At 48.8% G+C, this 16,334-nt stretch overlaps 1 protein-coding gene across 1 annotated transcript; it reads right to left on the reverse strand.

Moving 5' to 3' along the window:
- Window positions 1–233: 233 nt before the first annotated feature.
- Window positions 234–16,272, reverse strand: OXA1L (OXA1L mitochondrial inner membrane protein). Its single transcript, XM_039358419.1, has 10 exons — window positions 15,907–16,272; window positions 11,033–11,173; window positions 9,836–10,025; window positions 7,432–7,575; window positions 6,659–6,744; window positions 6,397–6,561; window positions 4,813–4,917; window positions 2,763–2,925; window positions 2,574–2,654; window positions 234–644 (listed from the first exon to the last, which is right to left on the reverse strand). Exons 1-10 carry the CDS (start codon window positions 15,964–15,966, stop codon window positions 538–540), a joined length of 1,242 nt encoding a protein of 413 aa, XP_039214353.1. The 5' UTR covers window positions 15,967–16,272; the 3' UTR covers window positions 234–537.
- Window positions 16,273–16,334: the final 62 nt, after the last annotated feature.

Genomic DNA, 16,334 nt, shown 5'->3' on the forward strand with positions numbered 1-16,334 from the left:
AGTCGCAAGTGTGAAAAACGGTCATAAGTCCCTTTTGTCAGTGTCGTTCTTATCTTTGAACGTCACTCAACGAACGGTTGTTGACTACCTGACGAGCGGCACACGGCAGGCTGGGTTGGAGAAAGGAACCTCGTATCCTGAGTGATTTCCAACGGTCACTGAGCGTACGGTCGTTAAGTCGAGGACTACCTGTCCTTCTTTCAGATTCTTAAGTTTGCAATAGGAGGCAGGAACAGAACCAAAGAGAGCATCCTTTATTAGTGATGAATGGAACGATGACAGTGCCCCCCCACAACCTTTGGGGCACCGGGGACCGCTTCTTCTGAGGAGAGAGGTTTTTGTCCACCACGGACCGGAGCATGGCATGGTTTTGTGTGGTGCCTGCCTCCCACGGATGGAGCTTCGCTTTTTTGCACGGCCCGGTTTACGGCATGCCACGGCCCGGTACCGGTCTATGGTTCCGGGGTTGGGGACCTCTGAACTATGAGACGAGGGGATAAGGAACCCGAGAGGAAATGGAGTAGAGTCCTGTTGTCTTCAGATTAATGTGTCTTCCCAGGGTCTCTTTTTTGTCGTCGTCGTCTTGCTAGACTCGAGCTGCAGGTTCTTCATAGGGTTCTCGGCAAAGGTCTGACGCAGCGGCCCTGCAAGGCGAAGAAAAATAAAAATCGCAGAATGCAATCTGGGCTGGTCACCAAGGACCAGAGGTTTTTTTTTTTTTTTTTTGTCTTCCGAGCTTTTGGGACTTGGGCTGGAGCCCCCCCCCCCCTTTCAGGCAACTTCTCCCTAGTCAGAGAGAGAAGGCTGGAGAGAAGTTGCCCCAAAGAAGAGGGAGTCAAGCTATTTTCCAAAGCGCCCGAAGGCAGGAAAAGAAGCAACGGATGGAAACTCATCAAGGAGAGAAGCAACCTGGAACGAAGGAGGAATTTCCTGACTGTTAGAACAATTAATCGGTGGAACGACTCCAAAGGTTGTGGGTGCTCCATCACTGGAGGTTTTAAGAAGAGACTGGACAACCAGTTGTCTGAACTGGCATAGGGTTTCCTGCTTGAGCAAGGGGTTGGATTAGAAGACCTTCAAGGTCCCTTCCAACTCCTATTCTGTCCTGTTCCGTTTCATTCTTCATTCCATGTTCTATTTTATTCTACTCTACTCTATTCCATTCTTCATTCCATTTCTATTCTATTCTATTCTATTCTATTCTATTCTATTCTATTCTATTCTATTCTATTCTATTCTTTTCTGTTCTGTTCTATTTCTTATGCTATGCTATGCTATGCTATTTTATTCTGTTCTATTTCTTATGCTGTTCTATTCTATTCTATTCTATTCTATTCTATTCTATTCTATTCTATTATGTTCTGTTCTGTTCTGGTCTGTTCTATTTCTTATGCTATGCTATGCTATTTTATTCTGTTCTATTTCTTATGCTGTTCTATTCTATTCTATTCTATTCTATTCTATTCTATTCTTATTCTATTCTATTCTATTCTATTCTATTCTTAGTTCTGCTCTACTCTATTCATTCCATTCCTATTCTGTTCTATTTCTTATTCTGTTCTATTTCTTATTCTGTTCTATTTCTTATTCTGTTCTATTTCTTATTCTGTTCTGTTCTATTCTATTCTATTCTATTCTATTCTATTCTATTCTATTCTATTCTAGTTCTGCTCTATTCATTCCATTCCTATTCTGTTCTATTTCTTATTCTATTCTATTCTATTCTATTCTATTCTATTCTATTCTATTCTATTCTATTCTATTCTATTCTATTCCATTCCATCCCATCCCATCCCATCCCCAGTCTAATCTAGTCTAGTTCCCCAAGGATGGGCCCCAGCACGAGTCCAAAAGCTCGGAAGACAAAACCTTTGTTCCCGGTGACCGATCCAGATAGGATCCTGCAACATTATCCTGGGACACCCACGTTCGCCTTCAATCGTGAAGAAATAAGAATTCCTCCCCAAGGCAAGCAACCTGCCTTCCTTGCCCAAACCCTGAAGCATTAAATACGGGCAGTCCTCGACTTACGAACACAACTGAGCCCAAAATTTATGTCGCTAAGCGAGACATCTTTTAAGGGAGCTTTGGGCCCACTTTACGACCTTTCTGGCCACAGTGAAGGGACATAAATCACTGCAGTTGTCAAATCAGGAACACGGTTGTTAAGTGAATCTGGCTTCTCCAGGTCGCAAAAAGGGGATCACGTGACCCTGGGACACCGCGACCGTCATAAGTATGAACCAATTGCCGTGCATTCGAATTTCGATCACGTGATCAGGGAGAACATTGCAAAGGTCGTTAACTGTGAAAAAAACGGTCGTCGGTTTGTTTTTCAGTGCCGTTGTAACTCCGAACGGTCACTAAACGAACTGTTGTAAGTTGGGGACTAACCTGTACTGGCCGGTGGCCAAATGCCCCAAATTTTGCTCGGGTTGAACTGTAGAGATGCTGTGATGGCCGTACATGTGAGCACCGGTTGCCAGTCACTTTTTTTCAGTGCCGTCGTAAACTTAGCACGGTCGCTATACAAACGCCCGTAACAGCGAGGACTACCCACCCAAGCGACTTACCCGCTGCCGCTAACGTCAGGTGATTTTTGATGCGGTCTTCTCGTTCCTGCAGTCGTCTTTTGGCCTGAAAGCTCTCCCATCCTAGGAGTGAGCGGAGGAGAAGGGAAGGCAAGGTCGTTCAGCACGCCGGACCTTATGAAGGACATAAAGCCCCCTCCCAGCCTTCAAACCCCCTTTTTCTCAACTCACCCGTTTTGAAACTGTCGAATAATCCTTTCGGGGCCTGTCCCGCGGCGGGCTTGTGAATTTCCGGTTTAGGCATGCGGAGAAAGGTGCGGACGGAGGGCAAACGTAACAGTAACACTTGTCCCAGCGAGTACAGGTTGGACGTCAACCAGTAGGTGAAGATGGCCTGCGCGGAAGACGAAAAAAAAAAAAGAAAAAGAGAGGTCAAAAACAGGTTAGTCCTCGGTTTACAACGGTGTTCTGTTCCATCCTATTGCCGTCCTTGTTAACTTCACAAGGACAAAACCCCTGCTGCTGCAATAGGCTGGAGCAGCGGTTCTCAACCTGTGGGTCGGGACCCCATTTGGGGTCGAACGACCATTTCACAGGGGTCGCCAAACAAGGCTGTCCGCCATTTTTTTCCCCTTTTCTTTGGCCACGCCCCTGGCACCCGGTGATTTAATAAGTGGTTGGGGGTCACCACAACATGGGGAACTGTTGTGGTGAGAACCACTGGGCTGGAGACTTACAAACAAAAACAAACCCCCCTTTTAAATATTGTAGACAAATCTGTCAAATACAGCAAACTCAAGTTCCAAAAGAGCACGATGAAAAACAAACAAGAAATCACAAGAGAAGTCACAGATCAAGATTCCAAGACGAGGTTTCAAACAGTTGCCTTCAGCAACCAGCACCACCTCCTTTTAATTAGCAGTCCTAAGGCGGTGCCTCCCCGTGCCGTTTCTTCTTACTTTGGAGGTGCCTCATTGTCCTCTGTTGCCTTACTCTGGCTAATTGACGCCGCCTGCGTGCGTCAATTAGCAAGTCCATCTGTTGTGATTCATCCAAGTCTGATTCATGCTCCTCACCCAGCTGAGCTTCCTCAAAAACACGGCTGGAGGGCCCAGGCTCTGCATCCAACTGTGAGTCCTGTACTTCAGAGCTTCCCTCTGGCTCTGATGGCCCTTCAAATGCCTCCTCCACCTCCTCCTCAGATTCCTCCGACTCAGCTGTTGGGAGCACAGGCTGGCACTCAATCACAACAAACGGTCCATTCAGCAACCGTTCGAAGTTCCAACGGCGCTGGCGAAAAAGCGAGCTGTTGTGAGCTGTTTTTCCACGGCTGACGACCTTGGCGAACGAGGAACTCAATTTTGGTAGCAAGGAGAGAGAAAGGAAGCGAAGGGTCTCAAACAAGTACTCAGCGCAGTACGACATGCCGTGCACAACTTCGCAAATCAAGGAACTACGAACTCACACAAACGGTGCCACAAGTAAACAACCGATGGCGTTACCCAGTCGGGTCATGAAACGTCTGCAAGAAAACCACCGGGCTCGGAGGACTCCCCGGTCCTCCCCCTCTCCTCTTCCTTTCCTCTCTTCGTCCTTCCCCTTTTCTGCCTTCTTCTCCTCTACTCAAACAAATCCCACTCTTTTCTAGCACTGAGGCGATGCCCTAGCTGGGTTCGGAAACGTCTGCCAGAAAACAATCAAGCTCAGAAGACTCCCCCTCCTCTCCTTCTCCACTCCACGAAGTGATGCTCCTGATGATGTTACCTAGTTTGTTATCTAGCACTGTTGATGTTACCTAGTTGGGTAATGGAACGTCTGCAAGAAAATAACCAAGCTCAGAGAACACCAAGGACCCCAGTTGTTGTTGTTGTTGCAAAGGACCCCAGTTGTTGTTGTTGTTCTTCTTCTTTTCCTCCTCCTCCTCCTTCTTTTCCTTCTCCTTCTCCTTCTTCTTTTCCTTCTTCTTCTTCTTTTCCTCCTCCTCCTCCTCCTCTTCCTCCTCCTTTTTGTTGTTGTTGTTGTTCTTCTTTTCCTTTTCCTCTTCCTCCTCCTCCTTCTTCCCCTTCTCCTCCTCCTCCTTCTAATGTCAGCAACCCCCCCCCCCCACCTAACTCATAGAGCACCATCCAAGCATTTCTCCATGACAAACACAAATAAACCGATGTCCAGAAAAAGTGCGGGTTTCAAATCCTGCCAAGGCCGAGCTGTTGGTTGCGCCAGCAAGCAATCCGTGGCCTTTGGTGCGATGTAGCGACGGAGGAAGAGGCTCTTCCTTTCTCACCGTTGGGAAGTTGATCGTGATCGGCAACAACAGGACGGGCATCACCCGGAAAACTGTTTTCATCACGTGGTAACTCGGATTGGAGACTCCAGTTTCTGCCCCAAACTGCAGAGGAGAAAGAGAAAGAGAGCGAGAGAGAGAAAGAGAGAGAGAAAGAGCTGATGTCATTTACTGGGTAGTGTTTGAACTTCTACAACAGGGTTTTCTCCATCTTGGTGACTTTAAAGACCTGTGGACTTCAACTCCCAGAATTCCCCAGCCAGCACATGCTGGCTGGGGAATTCTGGGAGTTGAAGTCCACAGGTCTTTAAAGTCACCAAGATGGGGAAATCTTGTTCTTCAAATTCCTCTTTTCCCATCTGTTTCTGCCCCCCCTCCTCCTCTTTCCCCCCAAACAACCACCCTGCGAGGTGGGGTGGGCTGAGAGAGAAAGTGAGTGTGGCCCAAAGTCACCCGACCGGCTTTTATGACTTAAGGCAGGACTAGAACTCATGGCCTCGTGCTGATTGGTCCACTTTCACGCCTAAAGGGAGACTAGAACTCCCTGTCTTCTGGCGATTGGATCAAAGTCACCCAGTCTAGCCCAAAGTCACCTAGTCTAGCCCAAAGTCACCCAGTCAGTGTTCATACCTAAGGCGGGACTAGAACTCCTTGTTGCCTGGCAATTGGCGGAAAGTAACCCAGTTAGTTTTCGTGGCTAAGCCTGAACTAGAACTTCCTGTTGCCTGGTGTTTGGCCCAAAATCATCCAGTCAATTTTTGTGCTTAAGGCTGGACTAGAATCCCCCCCCTCCTATCTACTGGCGATTGGCCCAAAATCACCCAGTCAGTTTTCATGCCTAAGGCAGGACTAGAACTCCCTGTTGCCTGGTGTTTGGCCCAAAGCCACCCAGTCAGTTTTCAGACTTAAAGCTGGACTAGAACTCCTTGTCACCTGACGACTGGCTCAAGGTCATCCAGCTAGTTTTCGTGTCTAAGGCGAAACTAGAACTCCCTGTTGCCTGGTGTTTGGCCCAAAGTCACCCAGTCAGTTTTTGTGCTTAAGGCTACATTAGACATCCCCCCCCAGTTCCTGGGGATTGGACCAAAGTCATCTAGTCGGTTTTCGTGCCTAAGGTGGGACTAGAACTCCCGGTTGCCTGGCAATTGGCCCAAAGCCACCCAGTCAGTTTTCAGACTTAAGGCTGGACTAGAACTCCTCATCACCTGGCAACTGGCTCAAAGTCACCCAGCCAGTTTTCATACTTACGGTGGAACTAGAACTCCCTGTTGCCTGGTGTTTGGCCCAAAGTCACCCAGTCAGTTTTCGTGCTTAAGGCTACATTAGGAAACCCCCCCCCCCCATTTCCTGGGGATGAGACCAAAGTCATCTAGTCGGTTTTCGTGCCTAAGATGGGACTAGAACTCCTGGTTGCCTGGTGATTGGCCCAAAGCCACCCAGTCAGTTTTCAGACTTAAGGCTGGACTAGAACTCCTCATCACCTGGCAACTGGCTCAAAGTCACCCAGCCAGTTTTCATACTTACGGTGGAACTAGAATTCCCAGTATCCTGGGTTTCTGGCCTAGCATCCTAACCAAGTCTTACCTCCAGAACAGCCCACATGGTGGCAGTTGTTATCAGGGGTAGAGCGTAGTAAGGATCCGGGGCTGTGAGGTCCGTGAACCACCACAGTCCCCCTGTCTCCATGCTCGGCACAGGACACTCTGCCATTTTGCGTAGGGCAAAGAAGAACGAGATGAAAATGGGCGTCTGAGACAGAGAAGAGAAAAGGTCAGGCGGGTGAACCGGATAGCTAACCCAAATTCCAAGCACGTTAAGGGTCAGGTGGAATTTTGTGGACACAGACCTGGACCAAGGGGGCGAGGAATCCTGCTCTAGGATTAAGATTATGCTGTTTCTGATATTGGCTCAATTCCGTGTAAGCCTTCATAACTGGGAGATTAAAGGAGAAATAGTTTCAGGATGAGCAATGTTGAAAAAAAACATAGCTAATTTTACTTCGTTTTCTCTCTCTCTCCCTCCTTCCTTCCTCCCTTCTTTATTTCTCTCTCGCTCAACCTCCTTCTTCTTCTTGCCCTTCCTTCCTTCTTTCTCTCTCCCTTTGTCCTTCTTTCCTTTTTCTTCTTTCTCTCCCTCCCTTTCTACATCCTTCCTTCCTTTACTCTTCTCCCCCTCCCTTTCTTTCCTTCCTTTTCTTTTTCCTCCTTCCTTCCTTCCTTCCTTCCTTCCTTCCTTCCTTCCTTCCTTCCTTCCTTCCTTCCTTCCTTCCTTCCTTCCTCCCTTCTCTTCCCTTCCTTTCTTTTTCTTCCTTCCTTCCTTCTCCTCCCTCCCTCCCTTTAATCAAATCCTCAATTCAGTCCAAGCATCTCTTGGGCCCTTGGGTTTTTAACCACACTCTAAACCAGTGGTTCTCAACCTTTCTAATGCCGCGACCCCATAATACAGTTCCCCATGTTGTGGTGACCCCCAACCACTTATACATCACCGGGTGCCAGGGGCGTGGCCAAAGAAAAGGGGGGAAAATGACGGACAGCCTTGTTTGGCGACCCCCGTGAAATGGTCGTTCGACCCCAAATGGGGCCCCGACCCACAGGCTGAGAACCGCTGCTCTAAACGTACATTCTTTCCGATTCCCCGACTTCCTGGCGTCAGTGATTCTGGAATTCATCTCGCTCATTTGGGGATAATGGTTATTGAGGAGGACTGCCTGTCGCTGGCTCTTCACAATCAGGGGGAAGACCAAACAGCGGGCCAGGACCGTGCCTAAAAATTTGAGACGGAGAGAAGACGTCGATTATTTTCAGGAGGACCAGCAGGTTGAAAATGACCCACAATGCAACAATATCCGTGTGAGGTAACTTGGGCTGAGAGTGAATAGCACTAGGTCACCCAGCCTGTTTCCATGGGTAAGGGGGACTGGAACTCACCACCGCCTGGTGATTGGCCCAAAGTCACCTAGCTGCCTTTCACAGCTAAGGCGGGACTAGAACTCACCACCTCCTGGTGACTGGTCCAAAGTCACCTAGCTGGCTTTCACAGCTAAGGCGGGACTAGAACTCACCACCTCCTGGTGACTGGTCCAAAGTCACCTAGCTGGCTTTCACAGCTAAGGCGGGACTTGAACTCACCACTTCCTGGTGACTGGTCTAAAGTTACCTAGCTGGCTTTCACAGCTAAGGCAGGACTAGAACTCACCACCTCCTCGTGATTGGCCTAAAGTCACCTAGCTGGCTTTCATAGCTAAGACGGGAATAGAACTTACCACCACCTGATAATTGGCCCATAGTCACTTAGCTGGCTTTCATAGCTAAGGCAGGACTAGAACTCACCGTCTCCGGGTGATTGGCCCAAAGTCACCTAGCTGGCTTTCATAGCTAAGGCGGGACTAGAACTCACCACCTCCTGGTGACTGGTCCAAAGTCACCTAGCTGGCATTCATAGCTAAGGAGGAACTAGAACTCACCACCTTCTCATGATTGGCCCAAAGTTACCTAGCTGGCTTTCACAACTAAGGCGGGACTAGAACTCAACACCTCCTGGTGATTGGCCCAAAGTCACCTAGCTGGCTTTCATAGCTAAGGCGGGACTAGAACTCACCACCTCCTGGTGACTGGCCCAAAGTCACCTAGCTGGCTTTCATAGCTAAGGCGGGACTAGAACTCACCACCTCTTTGTGATTGGCCTAAAGTCACCTAGCTGGCTTTCATAGCTAAGACGGGACTAGAACTCACCACCACCTGGTAATTGGCCCATAGTCATCTAGCTGGCTTTCATAGCTAAGGCAGGACTAGAACTCACCGTCTCCTGGTGATTGGCCCAAAGTCACCTAGCTGGCTTTCATAGCTAAGGCGGGACTGGAACTCACTGTTACCTGGTATCTAAGTTCAAGAACAGTAACCTGAAACCCTGATTTTTTTTTTTTTAATTCCGTTCATTAAGTCGGATTCAATAAAAGCAGACATACTATCTTAATCCTCCCTAGTCAGGATCCTGCAGGATGAAGAATTTTACTGTAATTTAACACTTTATCTTGTATATTGTACTGACCTCTTATTTTACATATATATGGATTTGATGATAACAGAAGAACAGAGTTGGAAGGGACTCTGAAGGTCTTCTAGTCCAACCCCTTGCTCCGGCAGGAAACCCTGTACCATTCCAGACAAATGTTTGTCCAATCTCTTCTTAAAAACCTCCCGGGCATGGTGGAGCATTTTATGTCGATGTTTACATATTTTACTTAAGCATTCACGTGTAAATATTTTATTCAAGCACATGATGCTTTTTAAAACTTTTATTTGCGTTCGCATGTTAGATGATGTGTTCTATTAGTGTTGTGGACAAGAAGCAATGGGTGGAAACTAGTCAAGGAGAGAAGCAACCTAGAACTAAGGAGAAACTTCCTGACAGTTAGAACAATTAGCCAGTGGAACCACCTGCCTCCAGAAGCAGTGAATGCTCCATCACTGGAAGTTTTTAAGAAGAGACTGGACAGCCATTTGTCCGAAATGATGTAGGGTTTCCTACCTGAGCAGGGGGTTGGACTAGATCAGGGGTAGGCAACCTTGGCCCCGTCATGACTCGTGGACTTCAACTCCCAGAATTCCTCAGCCAGCATGGCTCAGCTTGGAAACTTCTCCCTTTCCCCTCAGCATGGCTGGCTCAGGAATTCTGGGAGTTGATGTCCACGAGTCATGAAGGGGCCAAAGTTTCCCTCATGCTGGCTCAGGAATTCTGGGAGTTGAAGTCCACGAGTCATAAAAGAGCCAAGGTGGCCTACCCCTGGACTAGATGACCTCCAAGGTCCCTTCCAACTTTATTATTATTATTATTATTATTATTATTATTATTATTATTATTATTATTATTATGTGAAGGATTTCCCCCTATCACTTCCAAGGATATCTTTTTAACGGGATTCTCCAGGGAGCGAATCTTTATTTTATTTATTTTTTTCCTATCAAGGAGGTAAAAATGCCTTTCTCTTCCAATCTGCTTAACAACCCCAGAGATCCTTTTTTACCTCCGACGATGGCTCCCCACCAAGGCAGCCCCAGGTCCAGGTGGAAAGACTCCAAAATCTTCATGATTAGACCCACTGGACTGACGCCTCCCAGACCCAGTTCGGCCAAAGTCGATTCTTCCACAACCTGGCTAAGTTCCTCTAAAGGTAGGACTGTCTCTACCGGCGCAGGTGCTGCAGCTTGAGCAACCTGAAAGGGGGGGGGGGAGAGGAACACACCCTGATTATGATAGGTCAGCGATGGCGAACCTTTTAGAGACCAAGTGCCCCAAAACCGCCCCCGTCTCTCTGCCCACTCCCCTCTGCGCTCTGCCCACCCGCATGGCCCCCCACCGCTTCCACGGCCCACCGCAGCAGACCGCCCAGGCAGCCCCGCAGCGCCATGGCGGCCACACCCTCCACCCATGCCCCGCAGCATCATCTGCATGTGACAAGGCGCGAGGGCAGAGTCTTGTCTCCGCTGCCTGGCTGCCGCGCCCTTGGCTGTGCTGCTCTGCGCGGACTGCGCTCGGGGGCAAGTCTCCTCCGGGGGGGGCACGCGGGGTGGGAGCGACGGTGCACGTGCCCACAGAGAGGGCTCTGAGTGCCACTTATTTATTTATTTATGAGACTTATATACCGCTTTAAGTGCAAGCACTCTCTAAACCAGTGGTTCTCAACCTTTCTAATGCCGTGACCCCATAATACAGTTTCCCATGTTGTGGTGACCCCCAAGTGGGTGTGGCCACCAGTAAGAGGGAGTAGGACAGCTAGGGAGAAGGGAAAAAATGGCGGACAGCGTGGTTTGGCGACCCCCGTGAAATGGTCATTCGACCCCAAATGGGGTCCCGACCCACAGGTTGAGAACCACTGCTCTAAGCGGTGTACACCAGTAAGCAATGTATATATATATATATATATTTTACATTGCCCCCAACAATCTGGGTCCTCATTTTACCTATCCCGGAAGGATGGAAGGCTGAGTCAACCTTGAGCCGGTGAGATCTGAACCGCTGACCTGCTGAACACAGTCAGCTAAAGTGGCCGGCAGTACTGCACTCTTAACTGCTGCGCCACCTCGGCTCATGACTTCTGGCATGCGTGCCATAGGTTCGCCACCACTGTTCTAGGTGGTGTGGAATATCCCCCAAAATTCCCAAGTCCGACGTCTCCTTGACCTCGCCTTGCTTTCCAAGCTGGCAGGTGTGTTCTCCTTACCTGCGTGCCTGCAGCCGCTGCAGTGCTCTGATGTCGGATTGCGGGTCTGAAAAGCACAACGTGGCAATTCTGAGAATGCTGCGGAGAAGCTAACCGGCTTTTGACCTGGGACCATCTTAGAGGGGTGGATGTCCTGGGAACCTGGAAAGGAATAGCAACAGCACTTGAGACTTATATACCGCTTCGCAACACTCTCTGAGCGGTTTAAAGGAGTCAGCATCTTGCCTCCCCCCCCAAAAAAACCCCACAATCTGGGTCCTCATTTTATCCATCCCGGAAGGATGGAAGGCTGAGTCCACCTCCAGCAGGTCAAGATCGAGCTGGTGGCGGTCAGCAGAGTCAGCCTGCGATACTGCAGTCTGACCATTGGGAAGGAAGGAAGGAAGGAAAAAGGAAGGAAGGAAACAAAAGGAAACAAAAAGGGAGGACGGAAGGGCAGTTGCAATAGCACTTAAGACTTATCTACCGCTTTACAGCGCTTTACAGCCCTGTCTGAGCGGTTTACAGAGTCAGCCCGTTGCCCCCAAACAATCTGGGTCCTCATTTTATCCACCTCGGAAGGATGGAAGGCGGAGTCCACCTTGAGCCGGTCATGATCGAGCTGGTGGCTGTGGGCAGTGAGTTGGCCTGCAATAGTGCATGCTAATCACTGGGAAGGAAGGAAGGAAATGAAAAGGCAGGAAGGAAGCGAGAAGGAAACAAAAAGGAAGGAAATAAAAATGCAGGAAAGAAACGAGAAGGAAGGAAGGAAGAAAGGAAGGAAAAAACAGGAAGGAAATGAGAACGAAGGAAACAAAAAGGCAGGAAAGAAACGAGAAGGAAGGAAGGAAGAAAGGAAGGAAAAAACAGGAAGGAAACAAAAAGGCAGGAAGGAAACAAGGAAGGAAACAAAAAGGCAGGAAGGAAATGAAAAGGCAGGAAAGAAACGAGAAGGAAGGAAGGAAGAAAGGAAGGAAAAAACAGGAAAAAAATGAGAAGGAAGGAAACGAGAAGGAAACGAAAAGGCAGGAAAGAAACGAGAAGGAAGGAAGGAAGAAAGGAAGGAAAAAACAGGAAGGAAACAAGAAGGAAGGAAACAAAAATGCAGGAAAGAAACGAGAAGAAAGGAAGGAAGAAAGGAAGGAAACAAAAAGACAGGAAGGAAACGAGAAGGAAGGAAACAAAAAGGCAGGAAGGAAATGAAAAGGCAGGAAAGAAATAGGAAGGAAGGAAGGAAGGAAAAAACAGGAAGGAAATGAGAAGGAAGGAAACAAAAAGGCAGGAAGGAAACGAGAAGGAAGGAAACAAAAAGGGAAGAAGGAAATGAAAAGGCAGGAAAGAAACGAGAAGGAAGGAAGGAAAAAACAGGAAGGACATGAGAAGGAAGGAAACAAAAAGGCAGGAAGGAAACGAGAAGGAAGGAAGGCAGGCATGGCAGTAGCAATAGTATTTAGACTTACATACCGCTTCACAGAGGTTTACAGCCCTCTCTAAGCGGTTCACAGAGTCAGCCTTTTCTCCCCCTCCCCCAAACAATCTGGGTCCTCATTTTATCCACCTCGGAAGGATGGAAGGGGGAGTCCACCTTGAGCCGGTCAGTATTGAACTCCTGGCTGTGGGCAGGGAGTTGGCCTGCAACACTGCACGCTAACCAGTTGTGCCGCTAGCAAAGTTTGTGAAAAAGAACAGGCGTATACAAACAGTCCTCGGGCGACGACAGCAATCAGGACAAGTATCACTCAGCGATGTGGTTGTAAAGCAAGACATCACCTCACCGCATCGCTCATACAGGCAGTCCTCGATTTACAACCGTTATTTCAGTAAGTGTTCGGGTTTACAAAGGCCCTGAAAAAAGGGACTTATGGCCATTTTTCACATGGCCTGTGCAGCCTCCTCCGTGGTCACGTGATTAAAATTCAGAGGCTTGGCAACTGGCATGTAGTTACGACGGTTGCACTGTCCCGGGGTTCTGGGAATCCCCTTTTCTGACCTTCGGAGATTCACTTAGCGACCATTTTACTAACGAAACAACGGCAGTGATTTAATGAACAACTGCGACAATGCCCTTAACTAGCTTTTGAGTAATGAAACTTCTGCAAGAAAACAAGCCAGCTGGGAGCGCACCGAGGACCCCCATCACCCTCCTCTTCCTGTTCTTCTTCCTCTTCCTCCACTCACCAAAGTCAACTCTAGATGGATGATGTTACCTAGCCGGGTCATGAAACGTCTGCAAGAAAGCAACCCAACTCAGAAGGAGCCCCACAAACCATCACCACTACATTTTCCTCCTCTTTTTCCCCTCAATCCACAAACCCCAGTCCCCACGAAGAAGAGCAACTAAGGGGATTAAAGACCTGGAGACGAAATAATATGATGAACAGTTGCAATCTAGAGAAAAGAAGTCTTGTGGAAAACGAAAGGACTTTTACGAATTCCAGAGGGTTTAACAGAGAGATTTATTTGCGCCGGTTCAGAAGCAATATAGAGAAAAGCAATTCTGAACCCAGAGAGCGGGTTTAGGCTTCAGTTTTATACATTCCTTTTCTCAGGAACAAAGGAACACGCATGAGGGATACACATTGTATTACATTAGGTTAGTTTCTCACAGGCATACAATGGACCAGCGGTTCTCAACCTGTGGGTCGGGACCCCATTTGGGGTCGAACGACCATTTCACGGGGGTCGCCAAACAACGCAGTCTGCCATTCCCGCCCCCCCCCCTTTTCCTTAGCTGTGCTCCTCCCTTTTATTCTATTGGCTTTTGAAAGCCAATAGAAGAGACTGTCTTGAATAGAGTCTAATTCTATTGGCTTTTAAAAGCCAATAGGAATTGTCCAGGCTGTCTCTGACCTGCTGAGCCCGCCAAAAGTCCCATTCTACAAACGGTGCTGCACCAGTAGAGTAGTCCTCGACTTACGACCAGTTGGGGGGTCGCGGCATTAAAAAGGTTGAGAACCACTGTATTAAGGGAATCCCTGCAGTTATTACTGTCATGGTTCTGACAGACAAAACTCTTCAAAAGAACTTCAAGGACATGACCTCTGAAGTAAAGACAAGGATAGAAAAAGCCCGAACAGCATTCATCAAAATGAAAAAGGTCTTCTGCAGTCACGACATAAGTCTAAGACTGAAAATCAGGCTTGTCAGATGCTATATTTTTTCTATCCTGCTCTATGGAGTAGAGCAGTGGTTCTCCACCTGTGGGTCGGGACCCCATTTGGGGTCGAACGACCATTTCACGGGGGTCGCCAAACAACGCAGTCCGCCATTTTTCCCCCTTTTCCTTAGCTGTGCTCCTCCCTTTTATTCTATTGGCTGTTGAAAGCCAATAGAATAGACTCTCTTGAATGGAGTCTAATTCTATTGGCTTTCAAAAGCCAATAGGAATTGTCCAGGCTGTCTCTGACCTGCTGAGCCCGCCAAAAGTCCCATTCTACAAACGGTGCTGCACCAGTAGAGTAGTCCTCGACTTACGACCAGTTGGGGGATCGCGGCATTAAAAAGGTTGAGAACCACTGTATTAAGGGAATCCCTGCAGTTATTACTGTCATGGTTCTGACAGACAAAACTCTTCAAAAGAACTTCAAGGACATGACCTCTGAAGTAAAGACAAGGATAGAAAAAGCCCGAACAGCATTCATCAAAATGAAAAAGGTCTTCTGCAGTCACGACATAAGTCTAAGACTGAAAATCAGGCTTGTCAGATGCTATATTTTTTCTATCCTGCTCTATGGAGTAGAGCAGCGGTTCTCAACCTGTGGGTCGGGACCCCATTTGGGGTCGAACGACCATTTCACGGGGGTCGCCAAACAACGCAGTCCGCCATTTTTTCCCCCTTTTCCTTAGCTGTGCTCCTCCCTTTTATTCTATTGGCTGTTGAAAGCCAATAGAATAGACTCTCTTGAATGGAGTCTAATTCTATTGGCTTTCAAAAGCCAATAGGAATTGTCCAGGCTGTCTCTGCCCTGCTGAGCCTGCCAAAAGTCCCATTCTGCAAACGGTGCTGGGCGGGCTGTCTGGAAGTTTCCACCCCTCCCTGCTGAGCAACTACTAAAAATGTAAGTAAAAGAGGGCCAGGGGTGGGAGGTGGGAGGCCGGTGGGCGCAGGGAGGGTTGCTGGCGCGCGTGGGCGGGTGCCAGTGGTCGGCCTGCGCCATCTCTGCCACTTGCCAGCTACACCTCGGCCGGCGCAGGGGGCGGCACCACGCATGAGTGGCGCTCCCGGGTAGGGAAAGCCCTCGACTTACGACCGGTTGGGTAGTCCTCGACTTATGACCAGTTGGGGGTTGCGGCATTAAAAAGGTGGAGAACCACTGATATAGAGAAAAGCAATTCTGAATCCTGAGGGCGGGTTTAGGCTTCAGTTTTATACATTCCTTTTCTCAGGAACAAAGGAACACACATTAGTGGTACACATTGTATTACATTAGGTTAGTTTCTCACAGGCATACAGTGGACAGTTATGCTACATACATTGTTTCCAAGTGCAATGTGCATTTGGCTAGTCACAGATTGCTAACACAGCTTTATTCCAGTAATTATGCAGACACATCATTGTTTTAGTGATTTTTTCATCATCATTATTATTATTATTCCACTTTATTCTATATTATTCTACCTTAGAAGGACTCAGGGAGGACATGATAGCAGTCTTCCCATATTTGAGGGGCTGCCACAAGGAGGAAGAGGGGATCAACTTATTTTCCAAAGCACCAGAAGGGAAGACAAGAAACAACGGACGGGGACTAAACGAGGAGAAAAGCAACCTGGAATTAACCCGACGGTTAACCCGCCCCGGGGTCAGGCTCCCCTGCAAGGCCCGACGGACTACATCTCCCACCAGGCGACGGGCGAGTGACGTCACAGCTCCCTCCCTTCCCCCCGGGTATACCCACCTGAGGGTGAAGCCCCCCCGCCGCGATGCACGCTCGCCGCAGCGCCGCGAAAGCCGCCATGGTCTCCGGCTTGACCGCCGCCGCCGCGGAGGACCCGGCTGCCTAGTCACGTGACCGGAGCGTGGACCGGAAGGGCCCTGTGGACGCTCTTCCGAGGCCGCCGCGGCCCTCTTGATTACGGGCACGCGGCTTTGCCTCTCCCGTGCGACCTCTAAGGCCAAGGGCGCCTAACCTCGCGAGGAGTTTCTCCTTAGGAGCTCGGAGTTGATTGGCGGAAAAAAAAAGAAATAAAATAAAGACTCGGAGAGTCGAGAAAGGATAGACTTCTCCGCTGTAGCCATGCTTGTCACGGGCACTTCGAGCCTTCCTTTCGGCGGAGTGAAGCCATGTTTATGGCCGTCGAGGATAGGCGGAAGAGGAAGCGCGGC

This window comes from Crotalus tigris, unplaced genomic scaffold (genome assembly GCF_016545835.1).
Source record: "Crotalus tigris isolate CLP2741 ecotype Arizona unplaced genomic scaffold, ASM1654583v1 scf7180000019019.109888, whole genome shotgun sequence".
Lineage (NCBI taxonomy): Eukaryota > Metazoa > Chordata > Lepidosauria > Squamata > Viperidae > Crotalus > Crotalus tigris.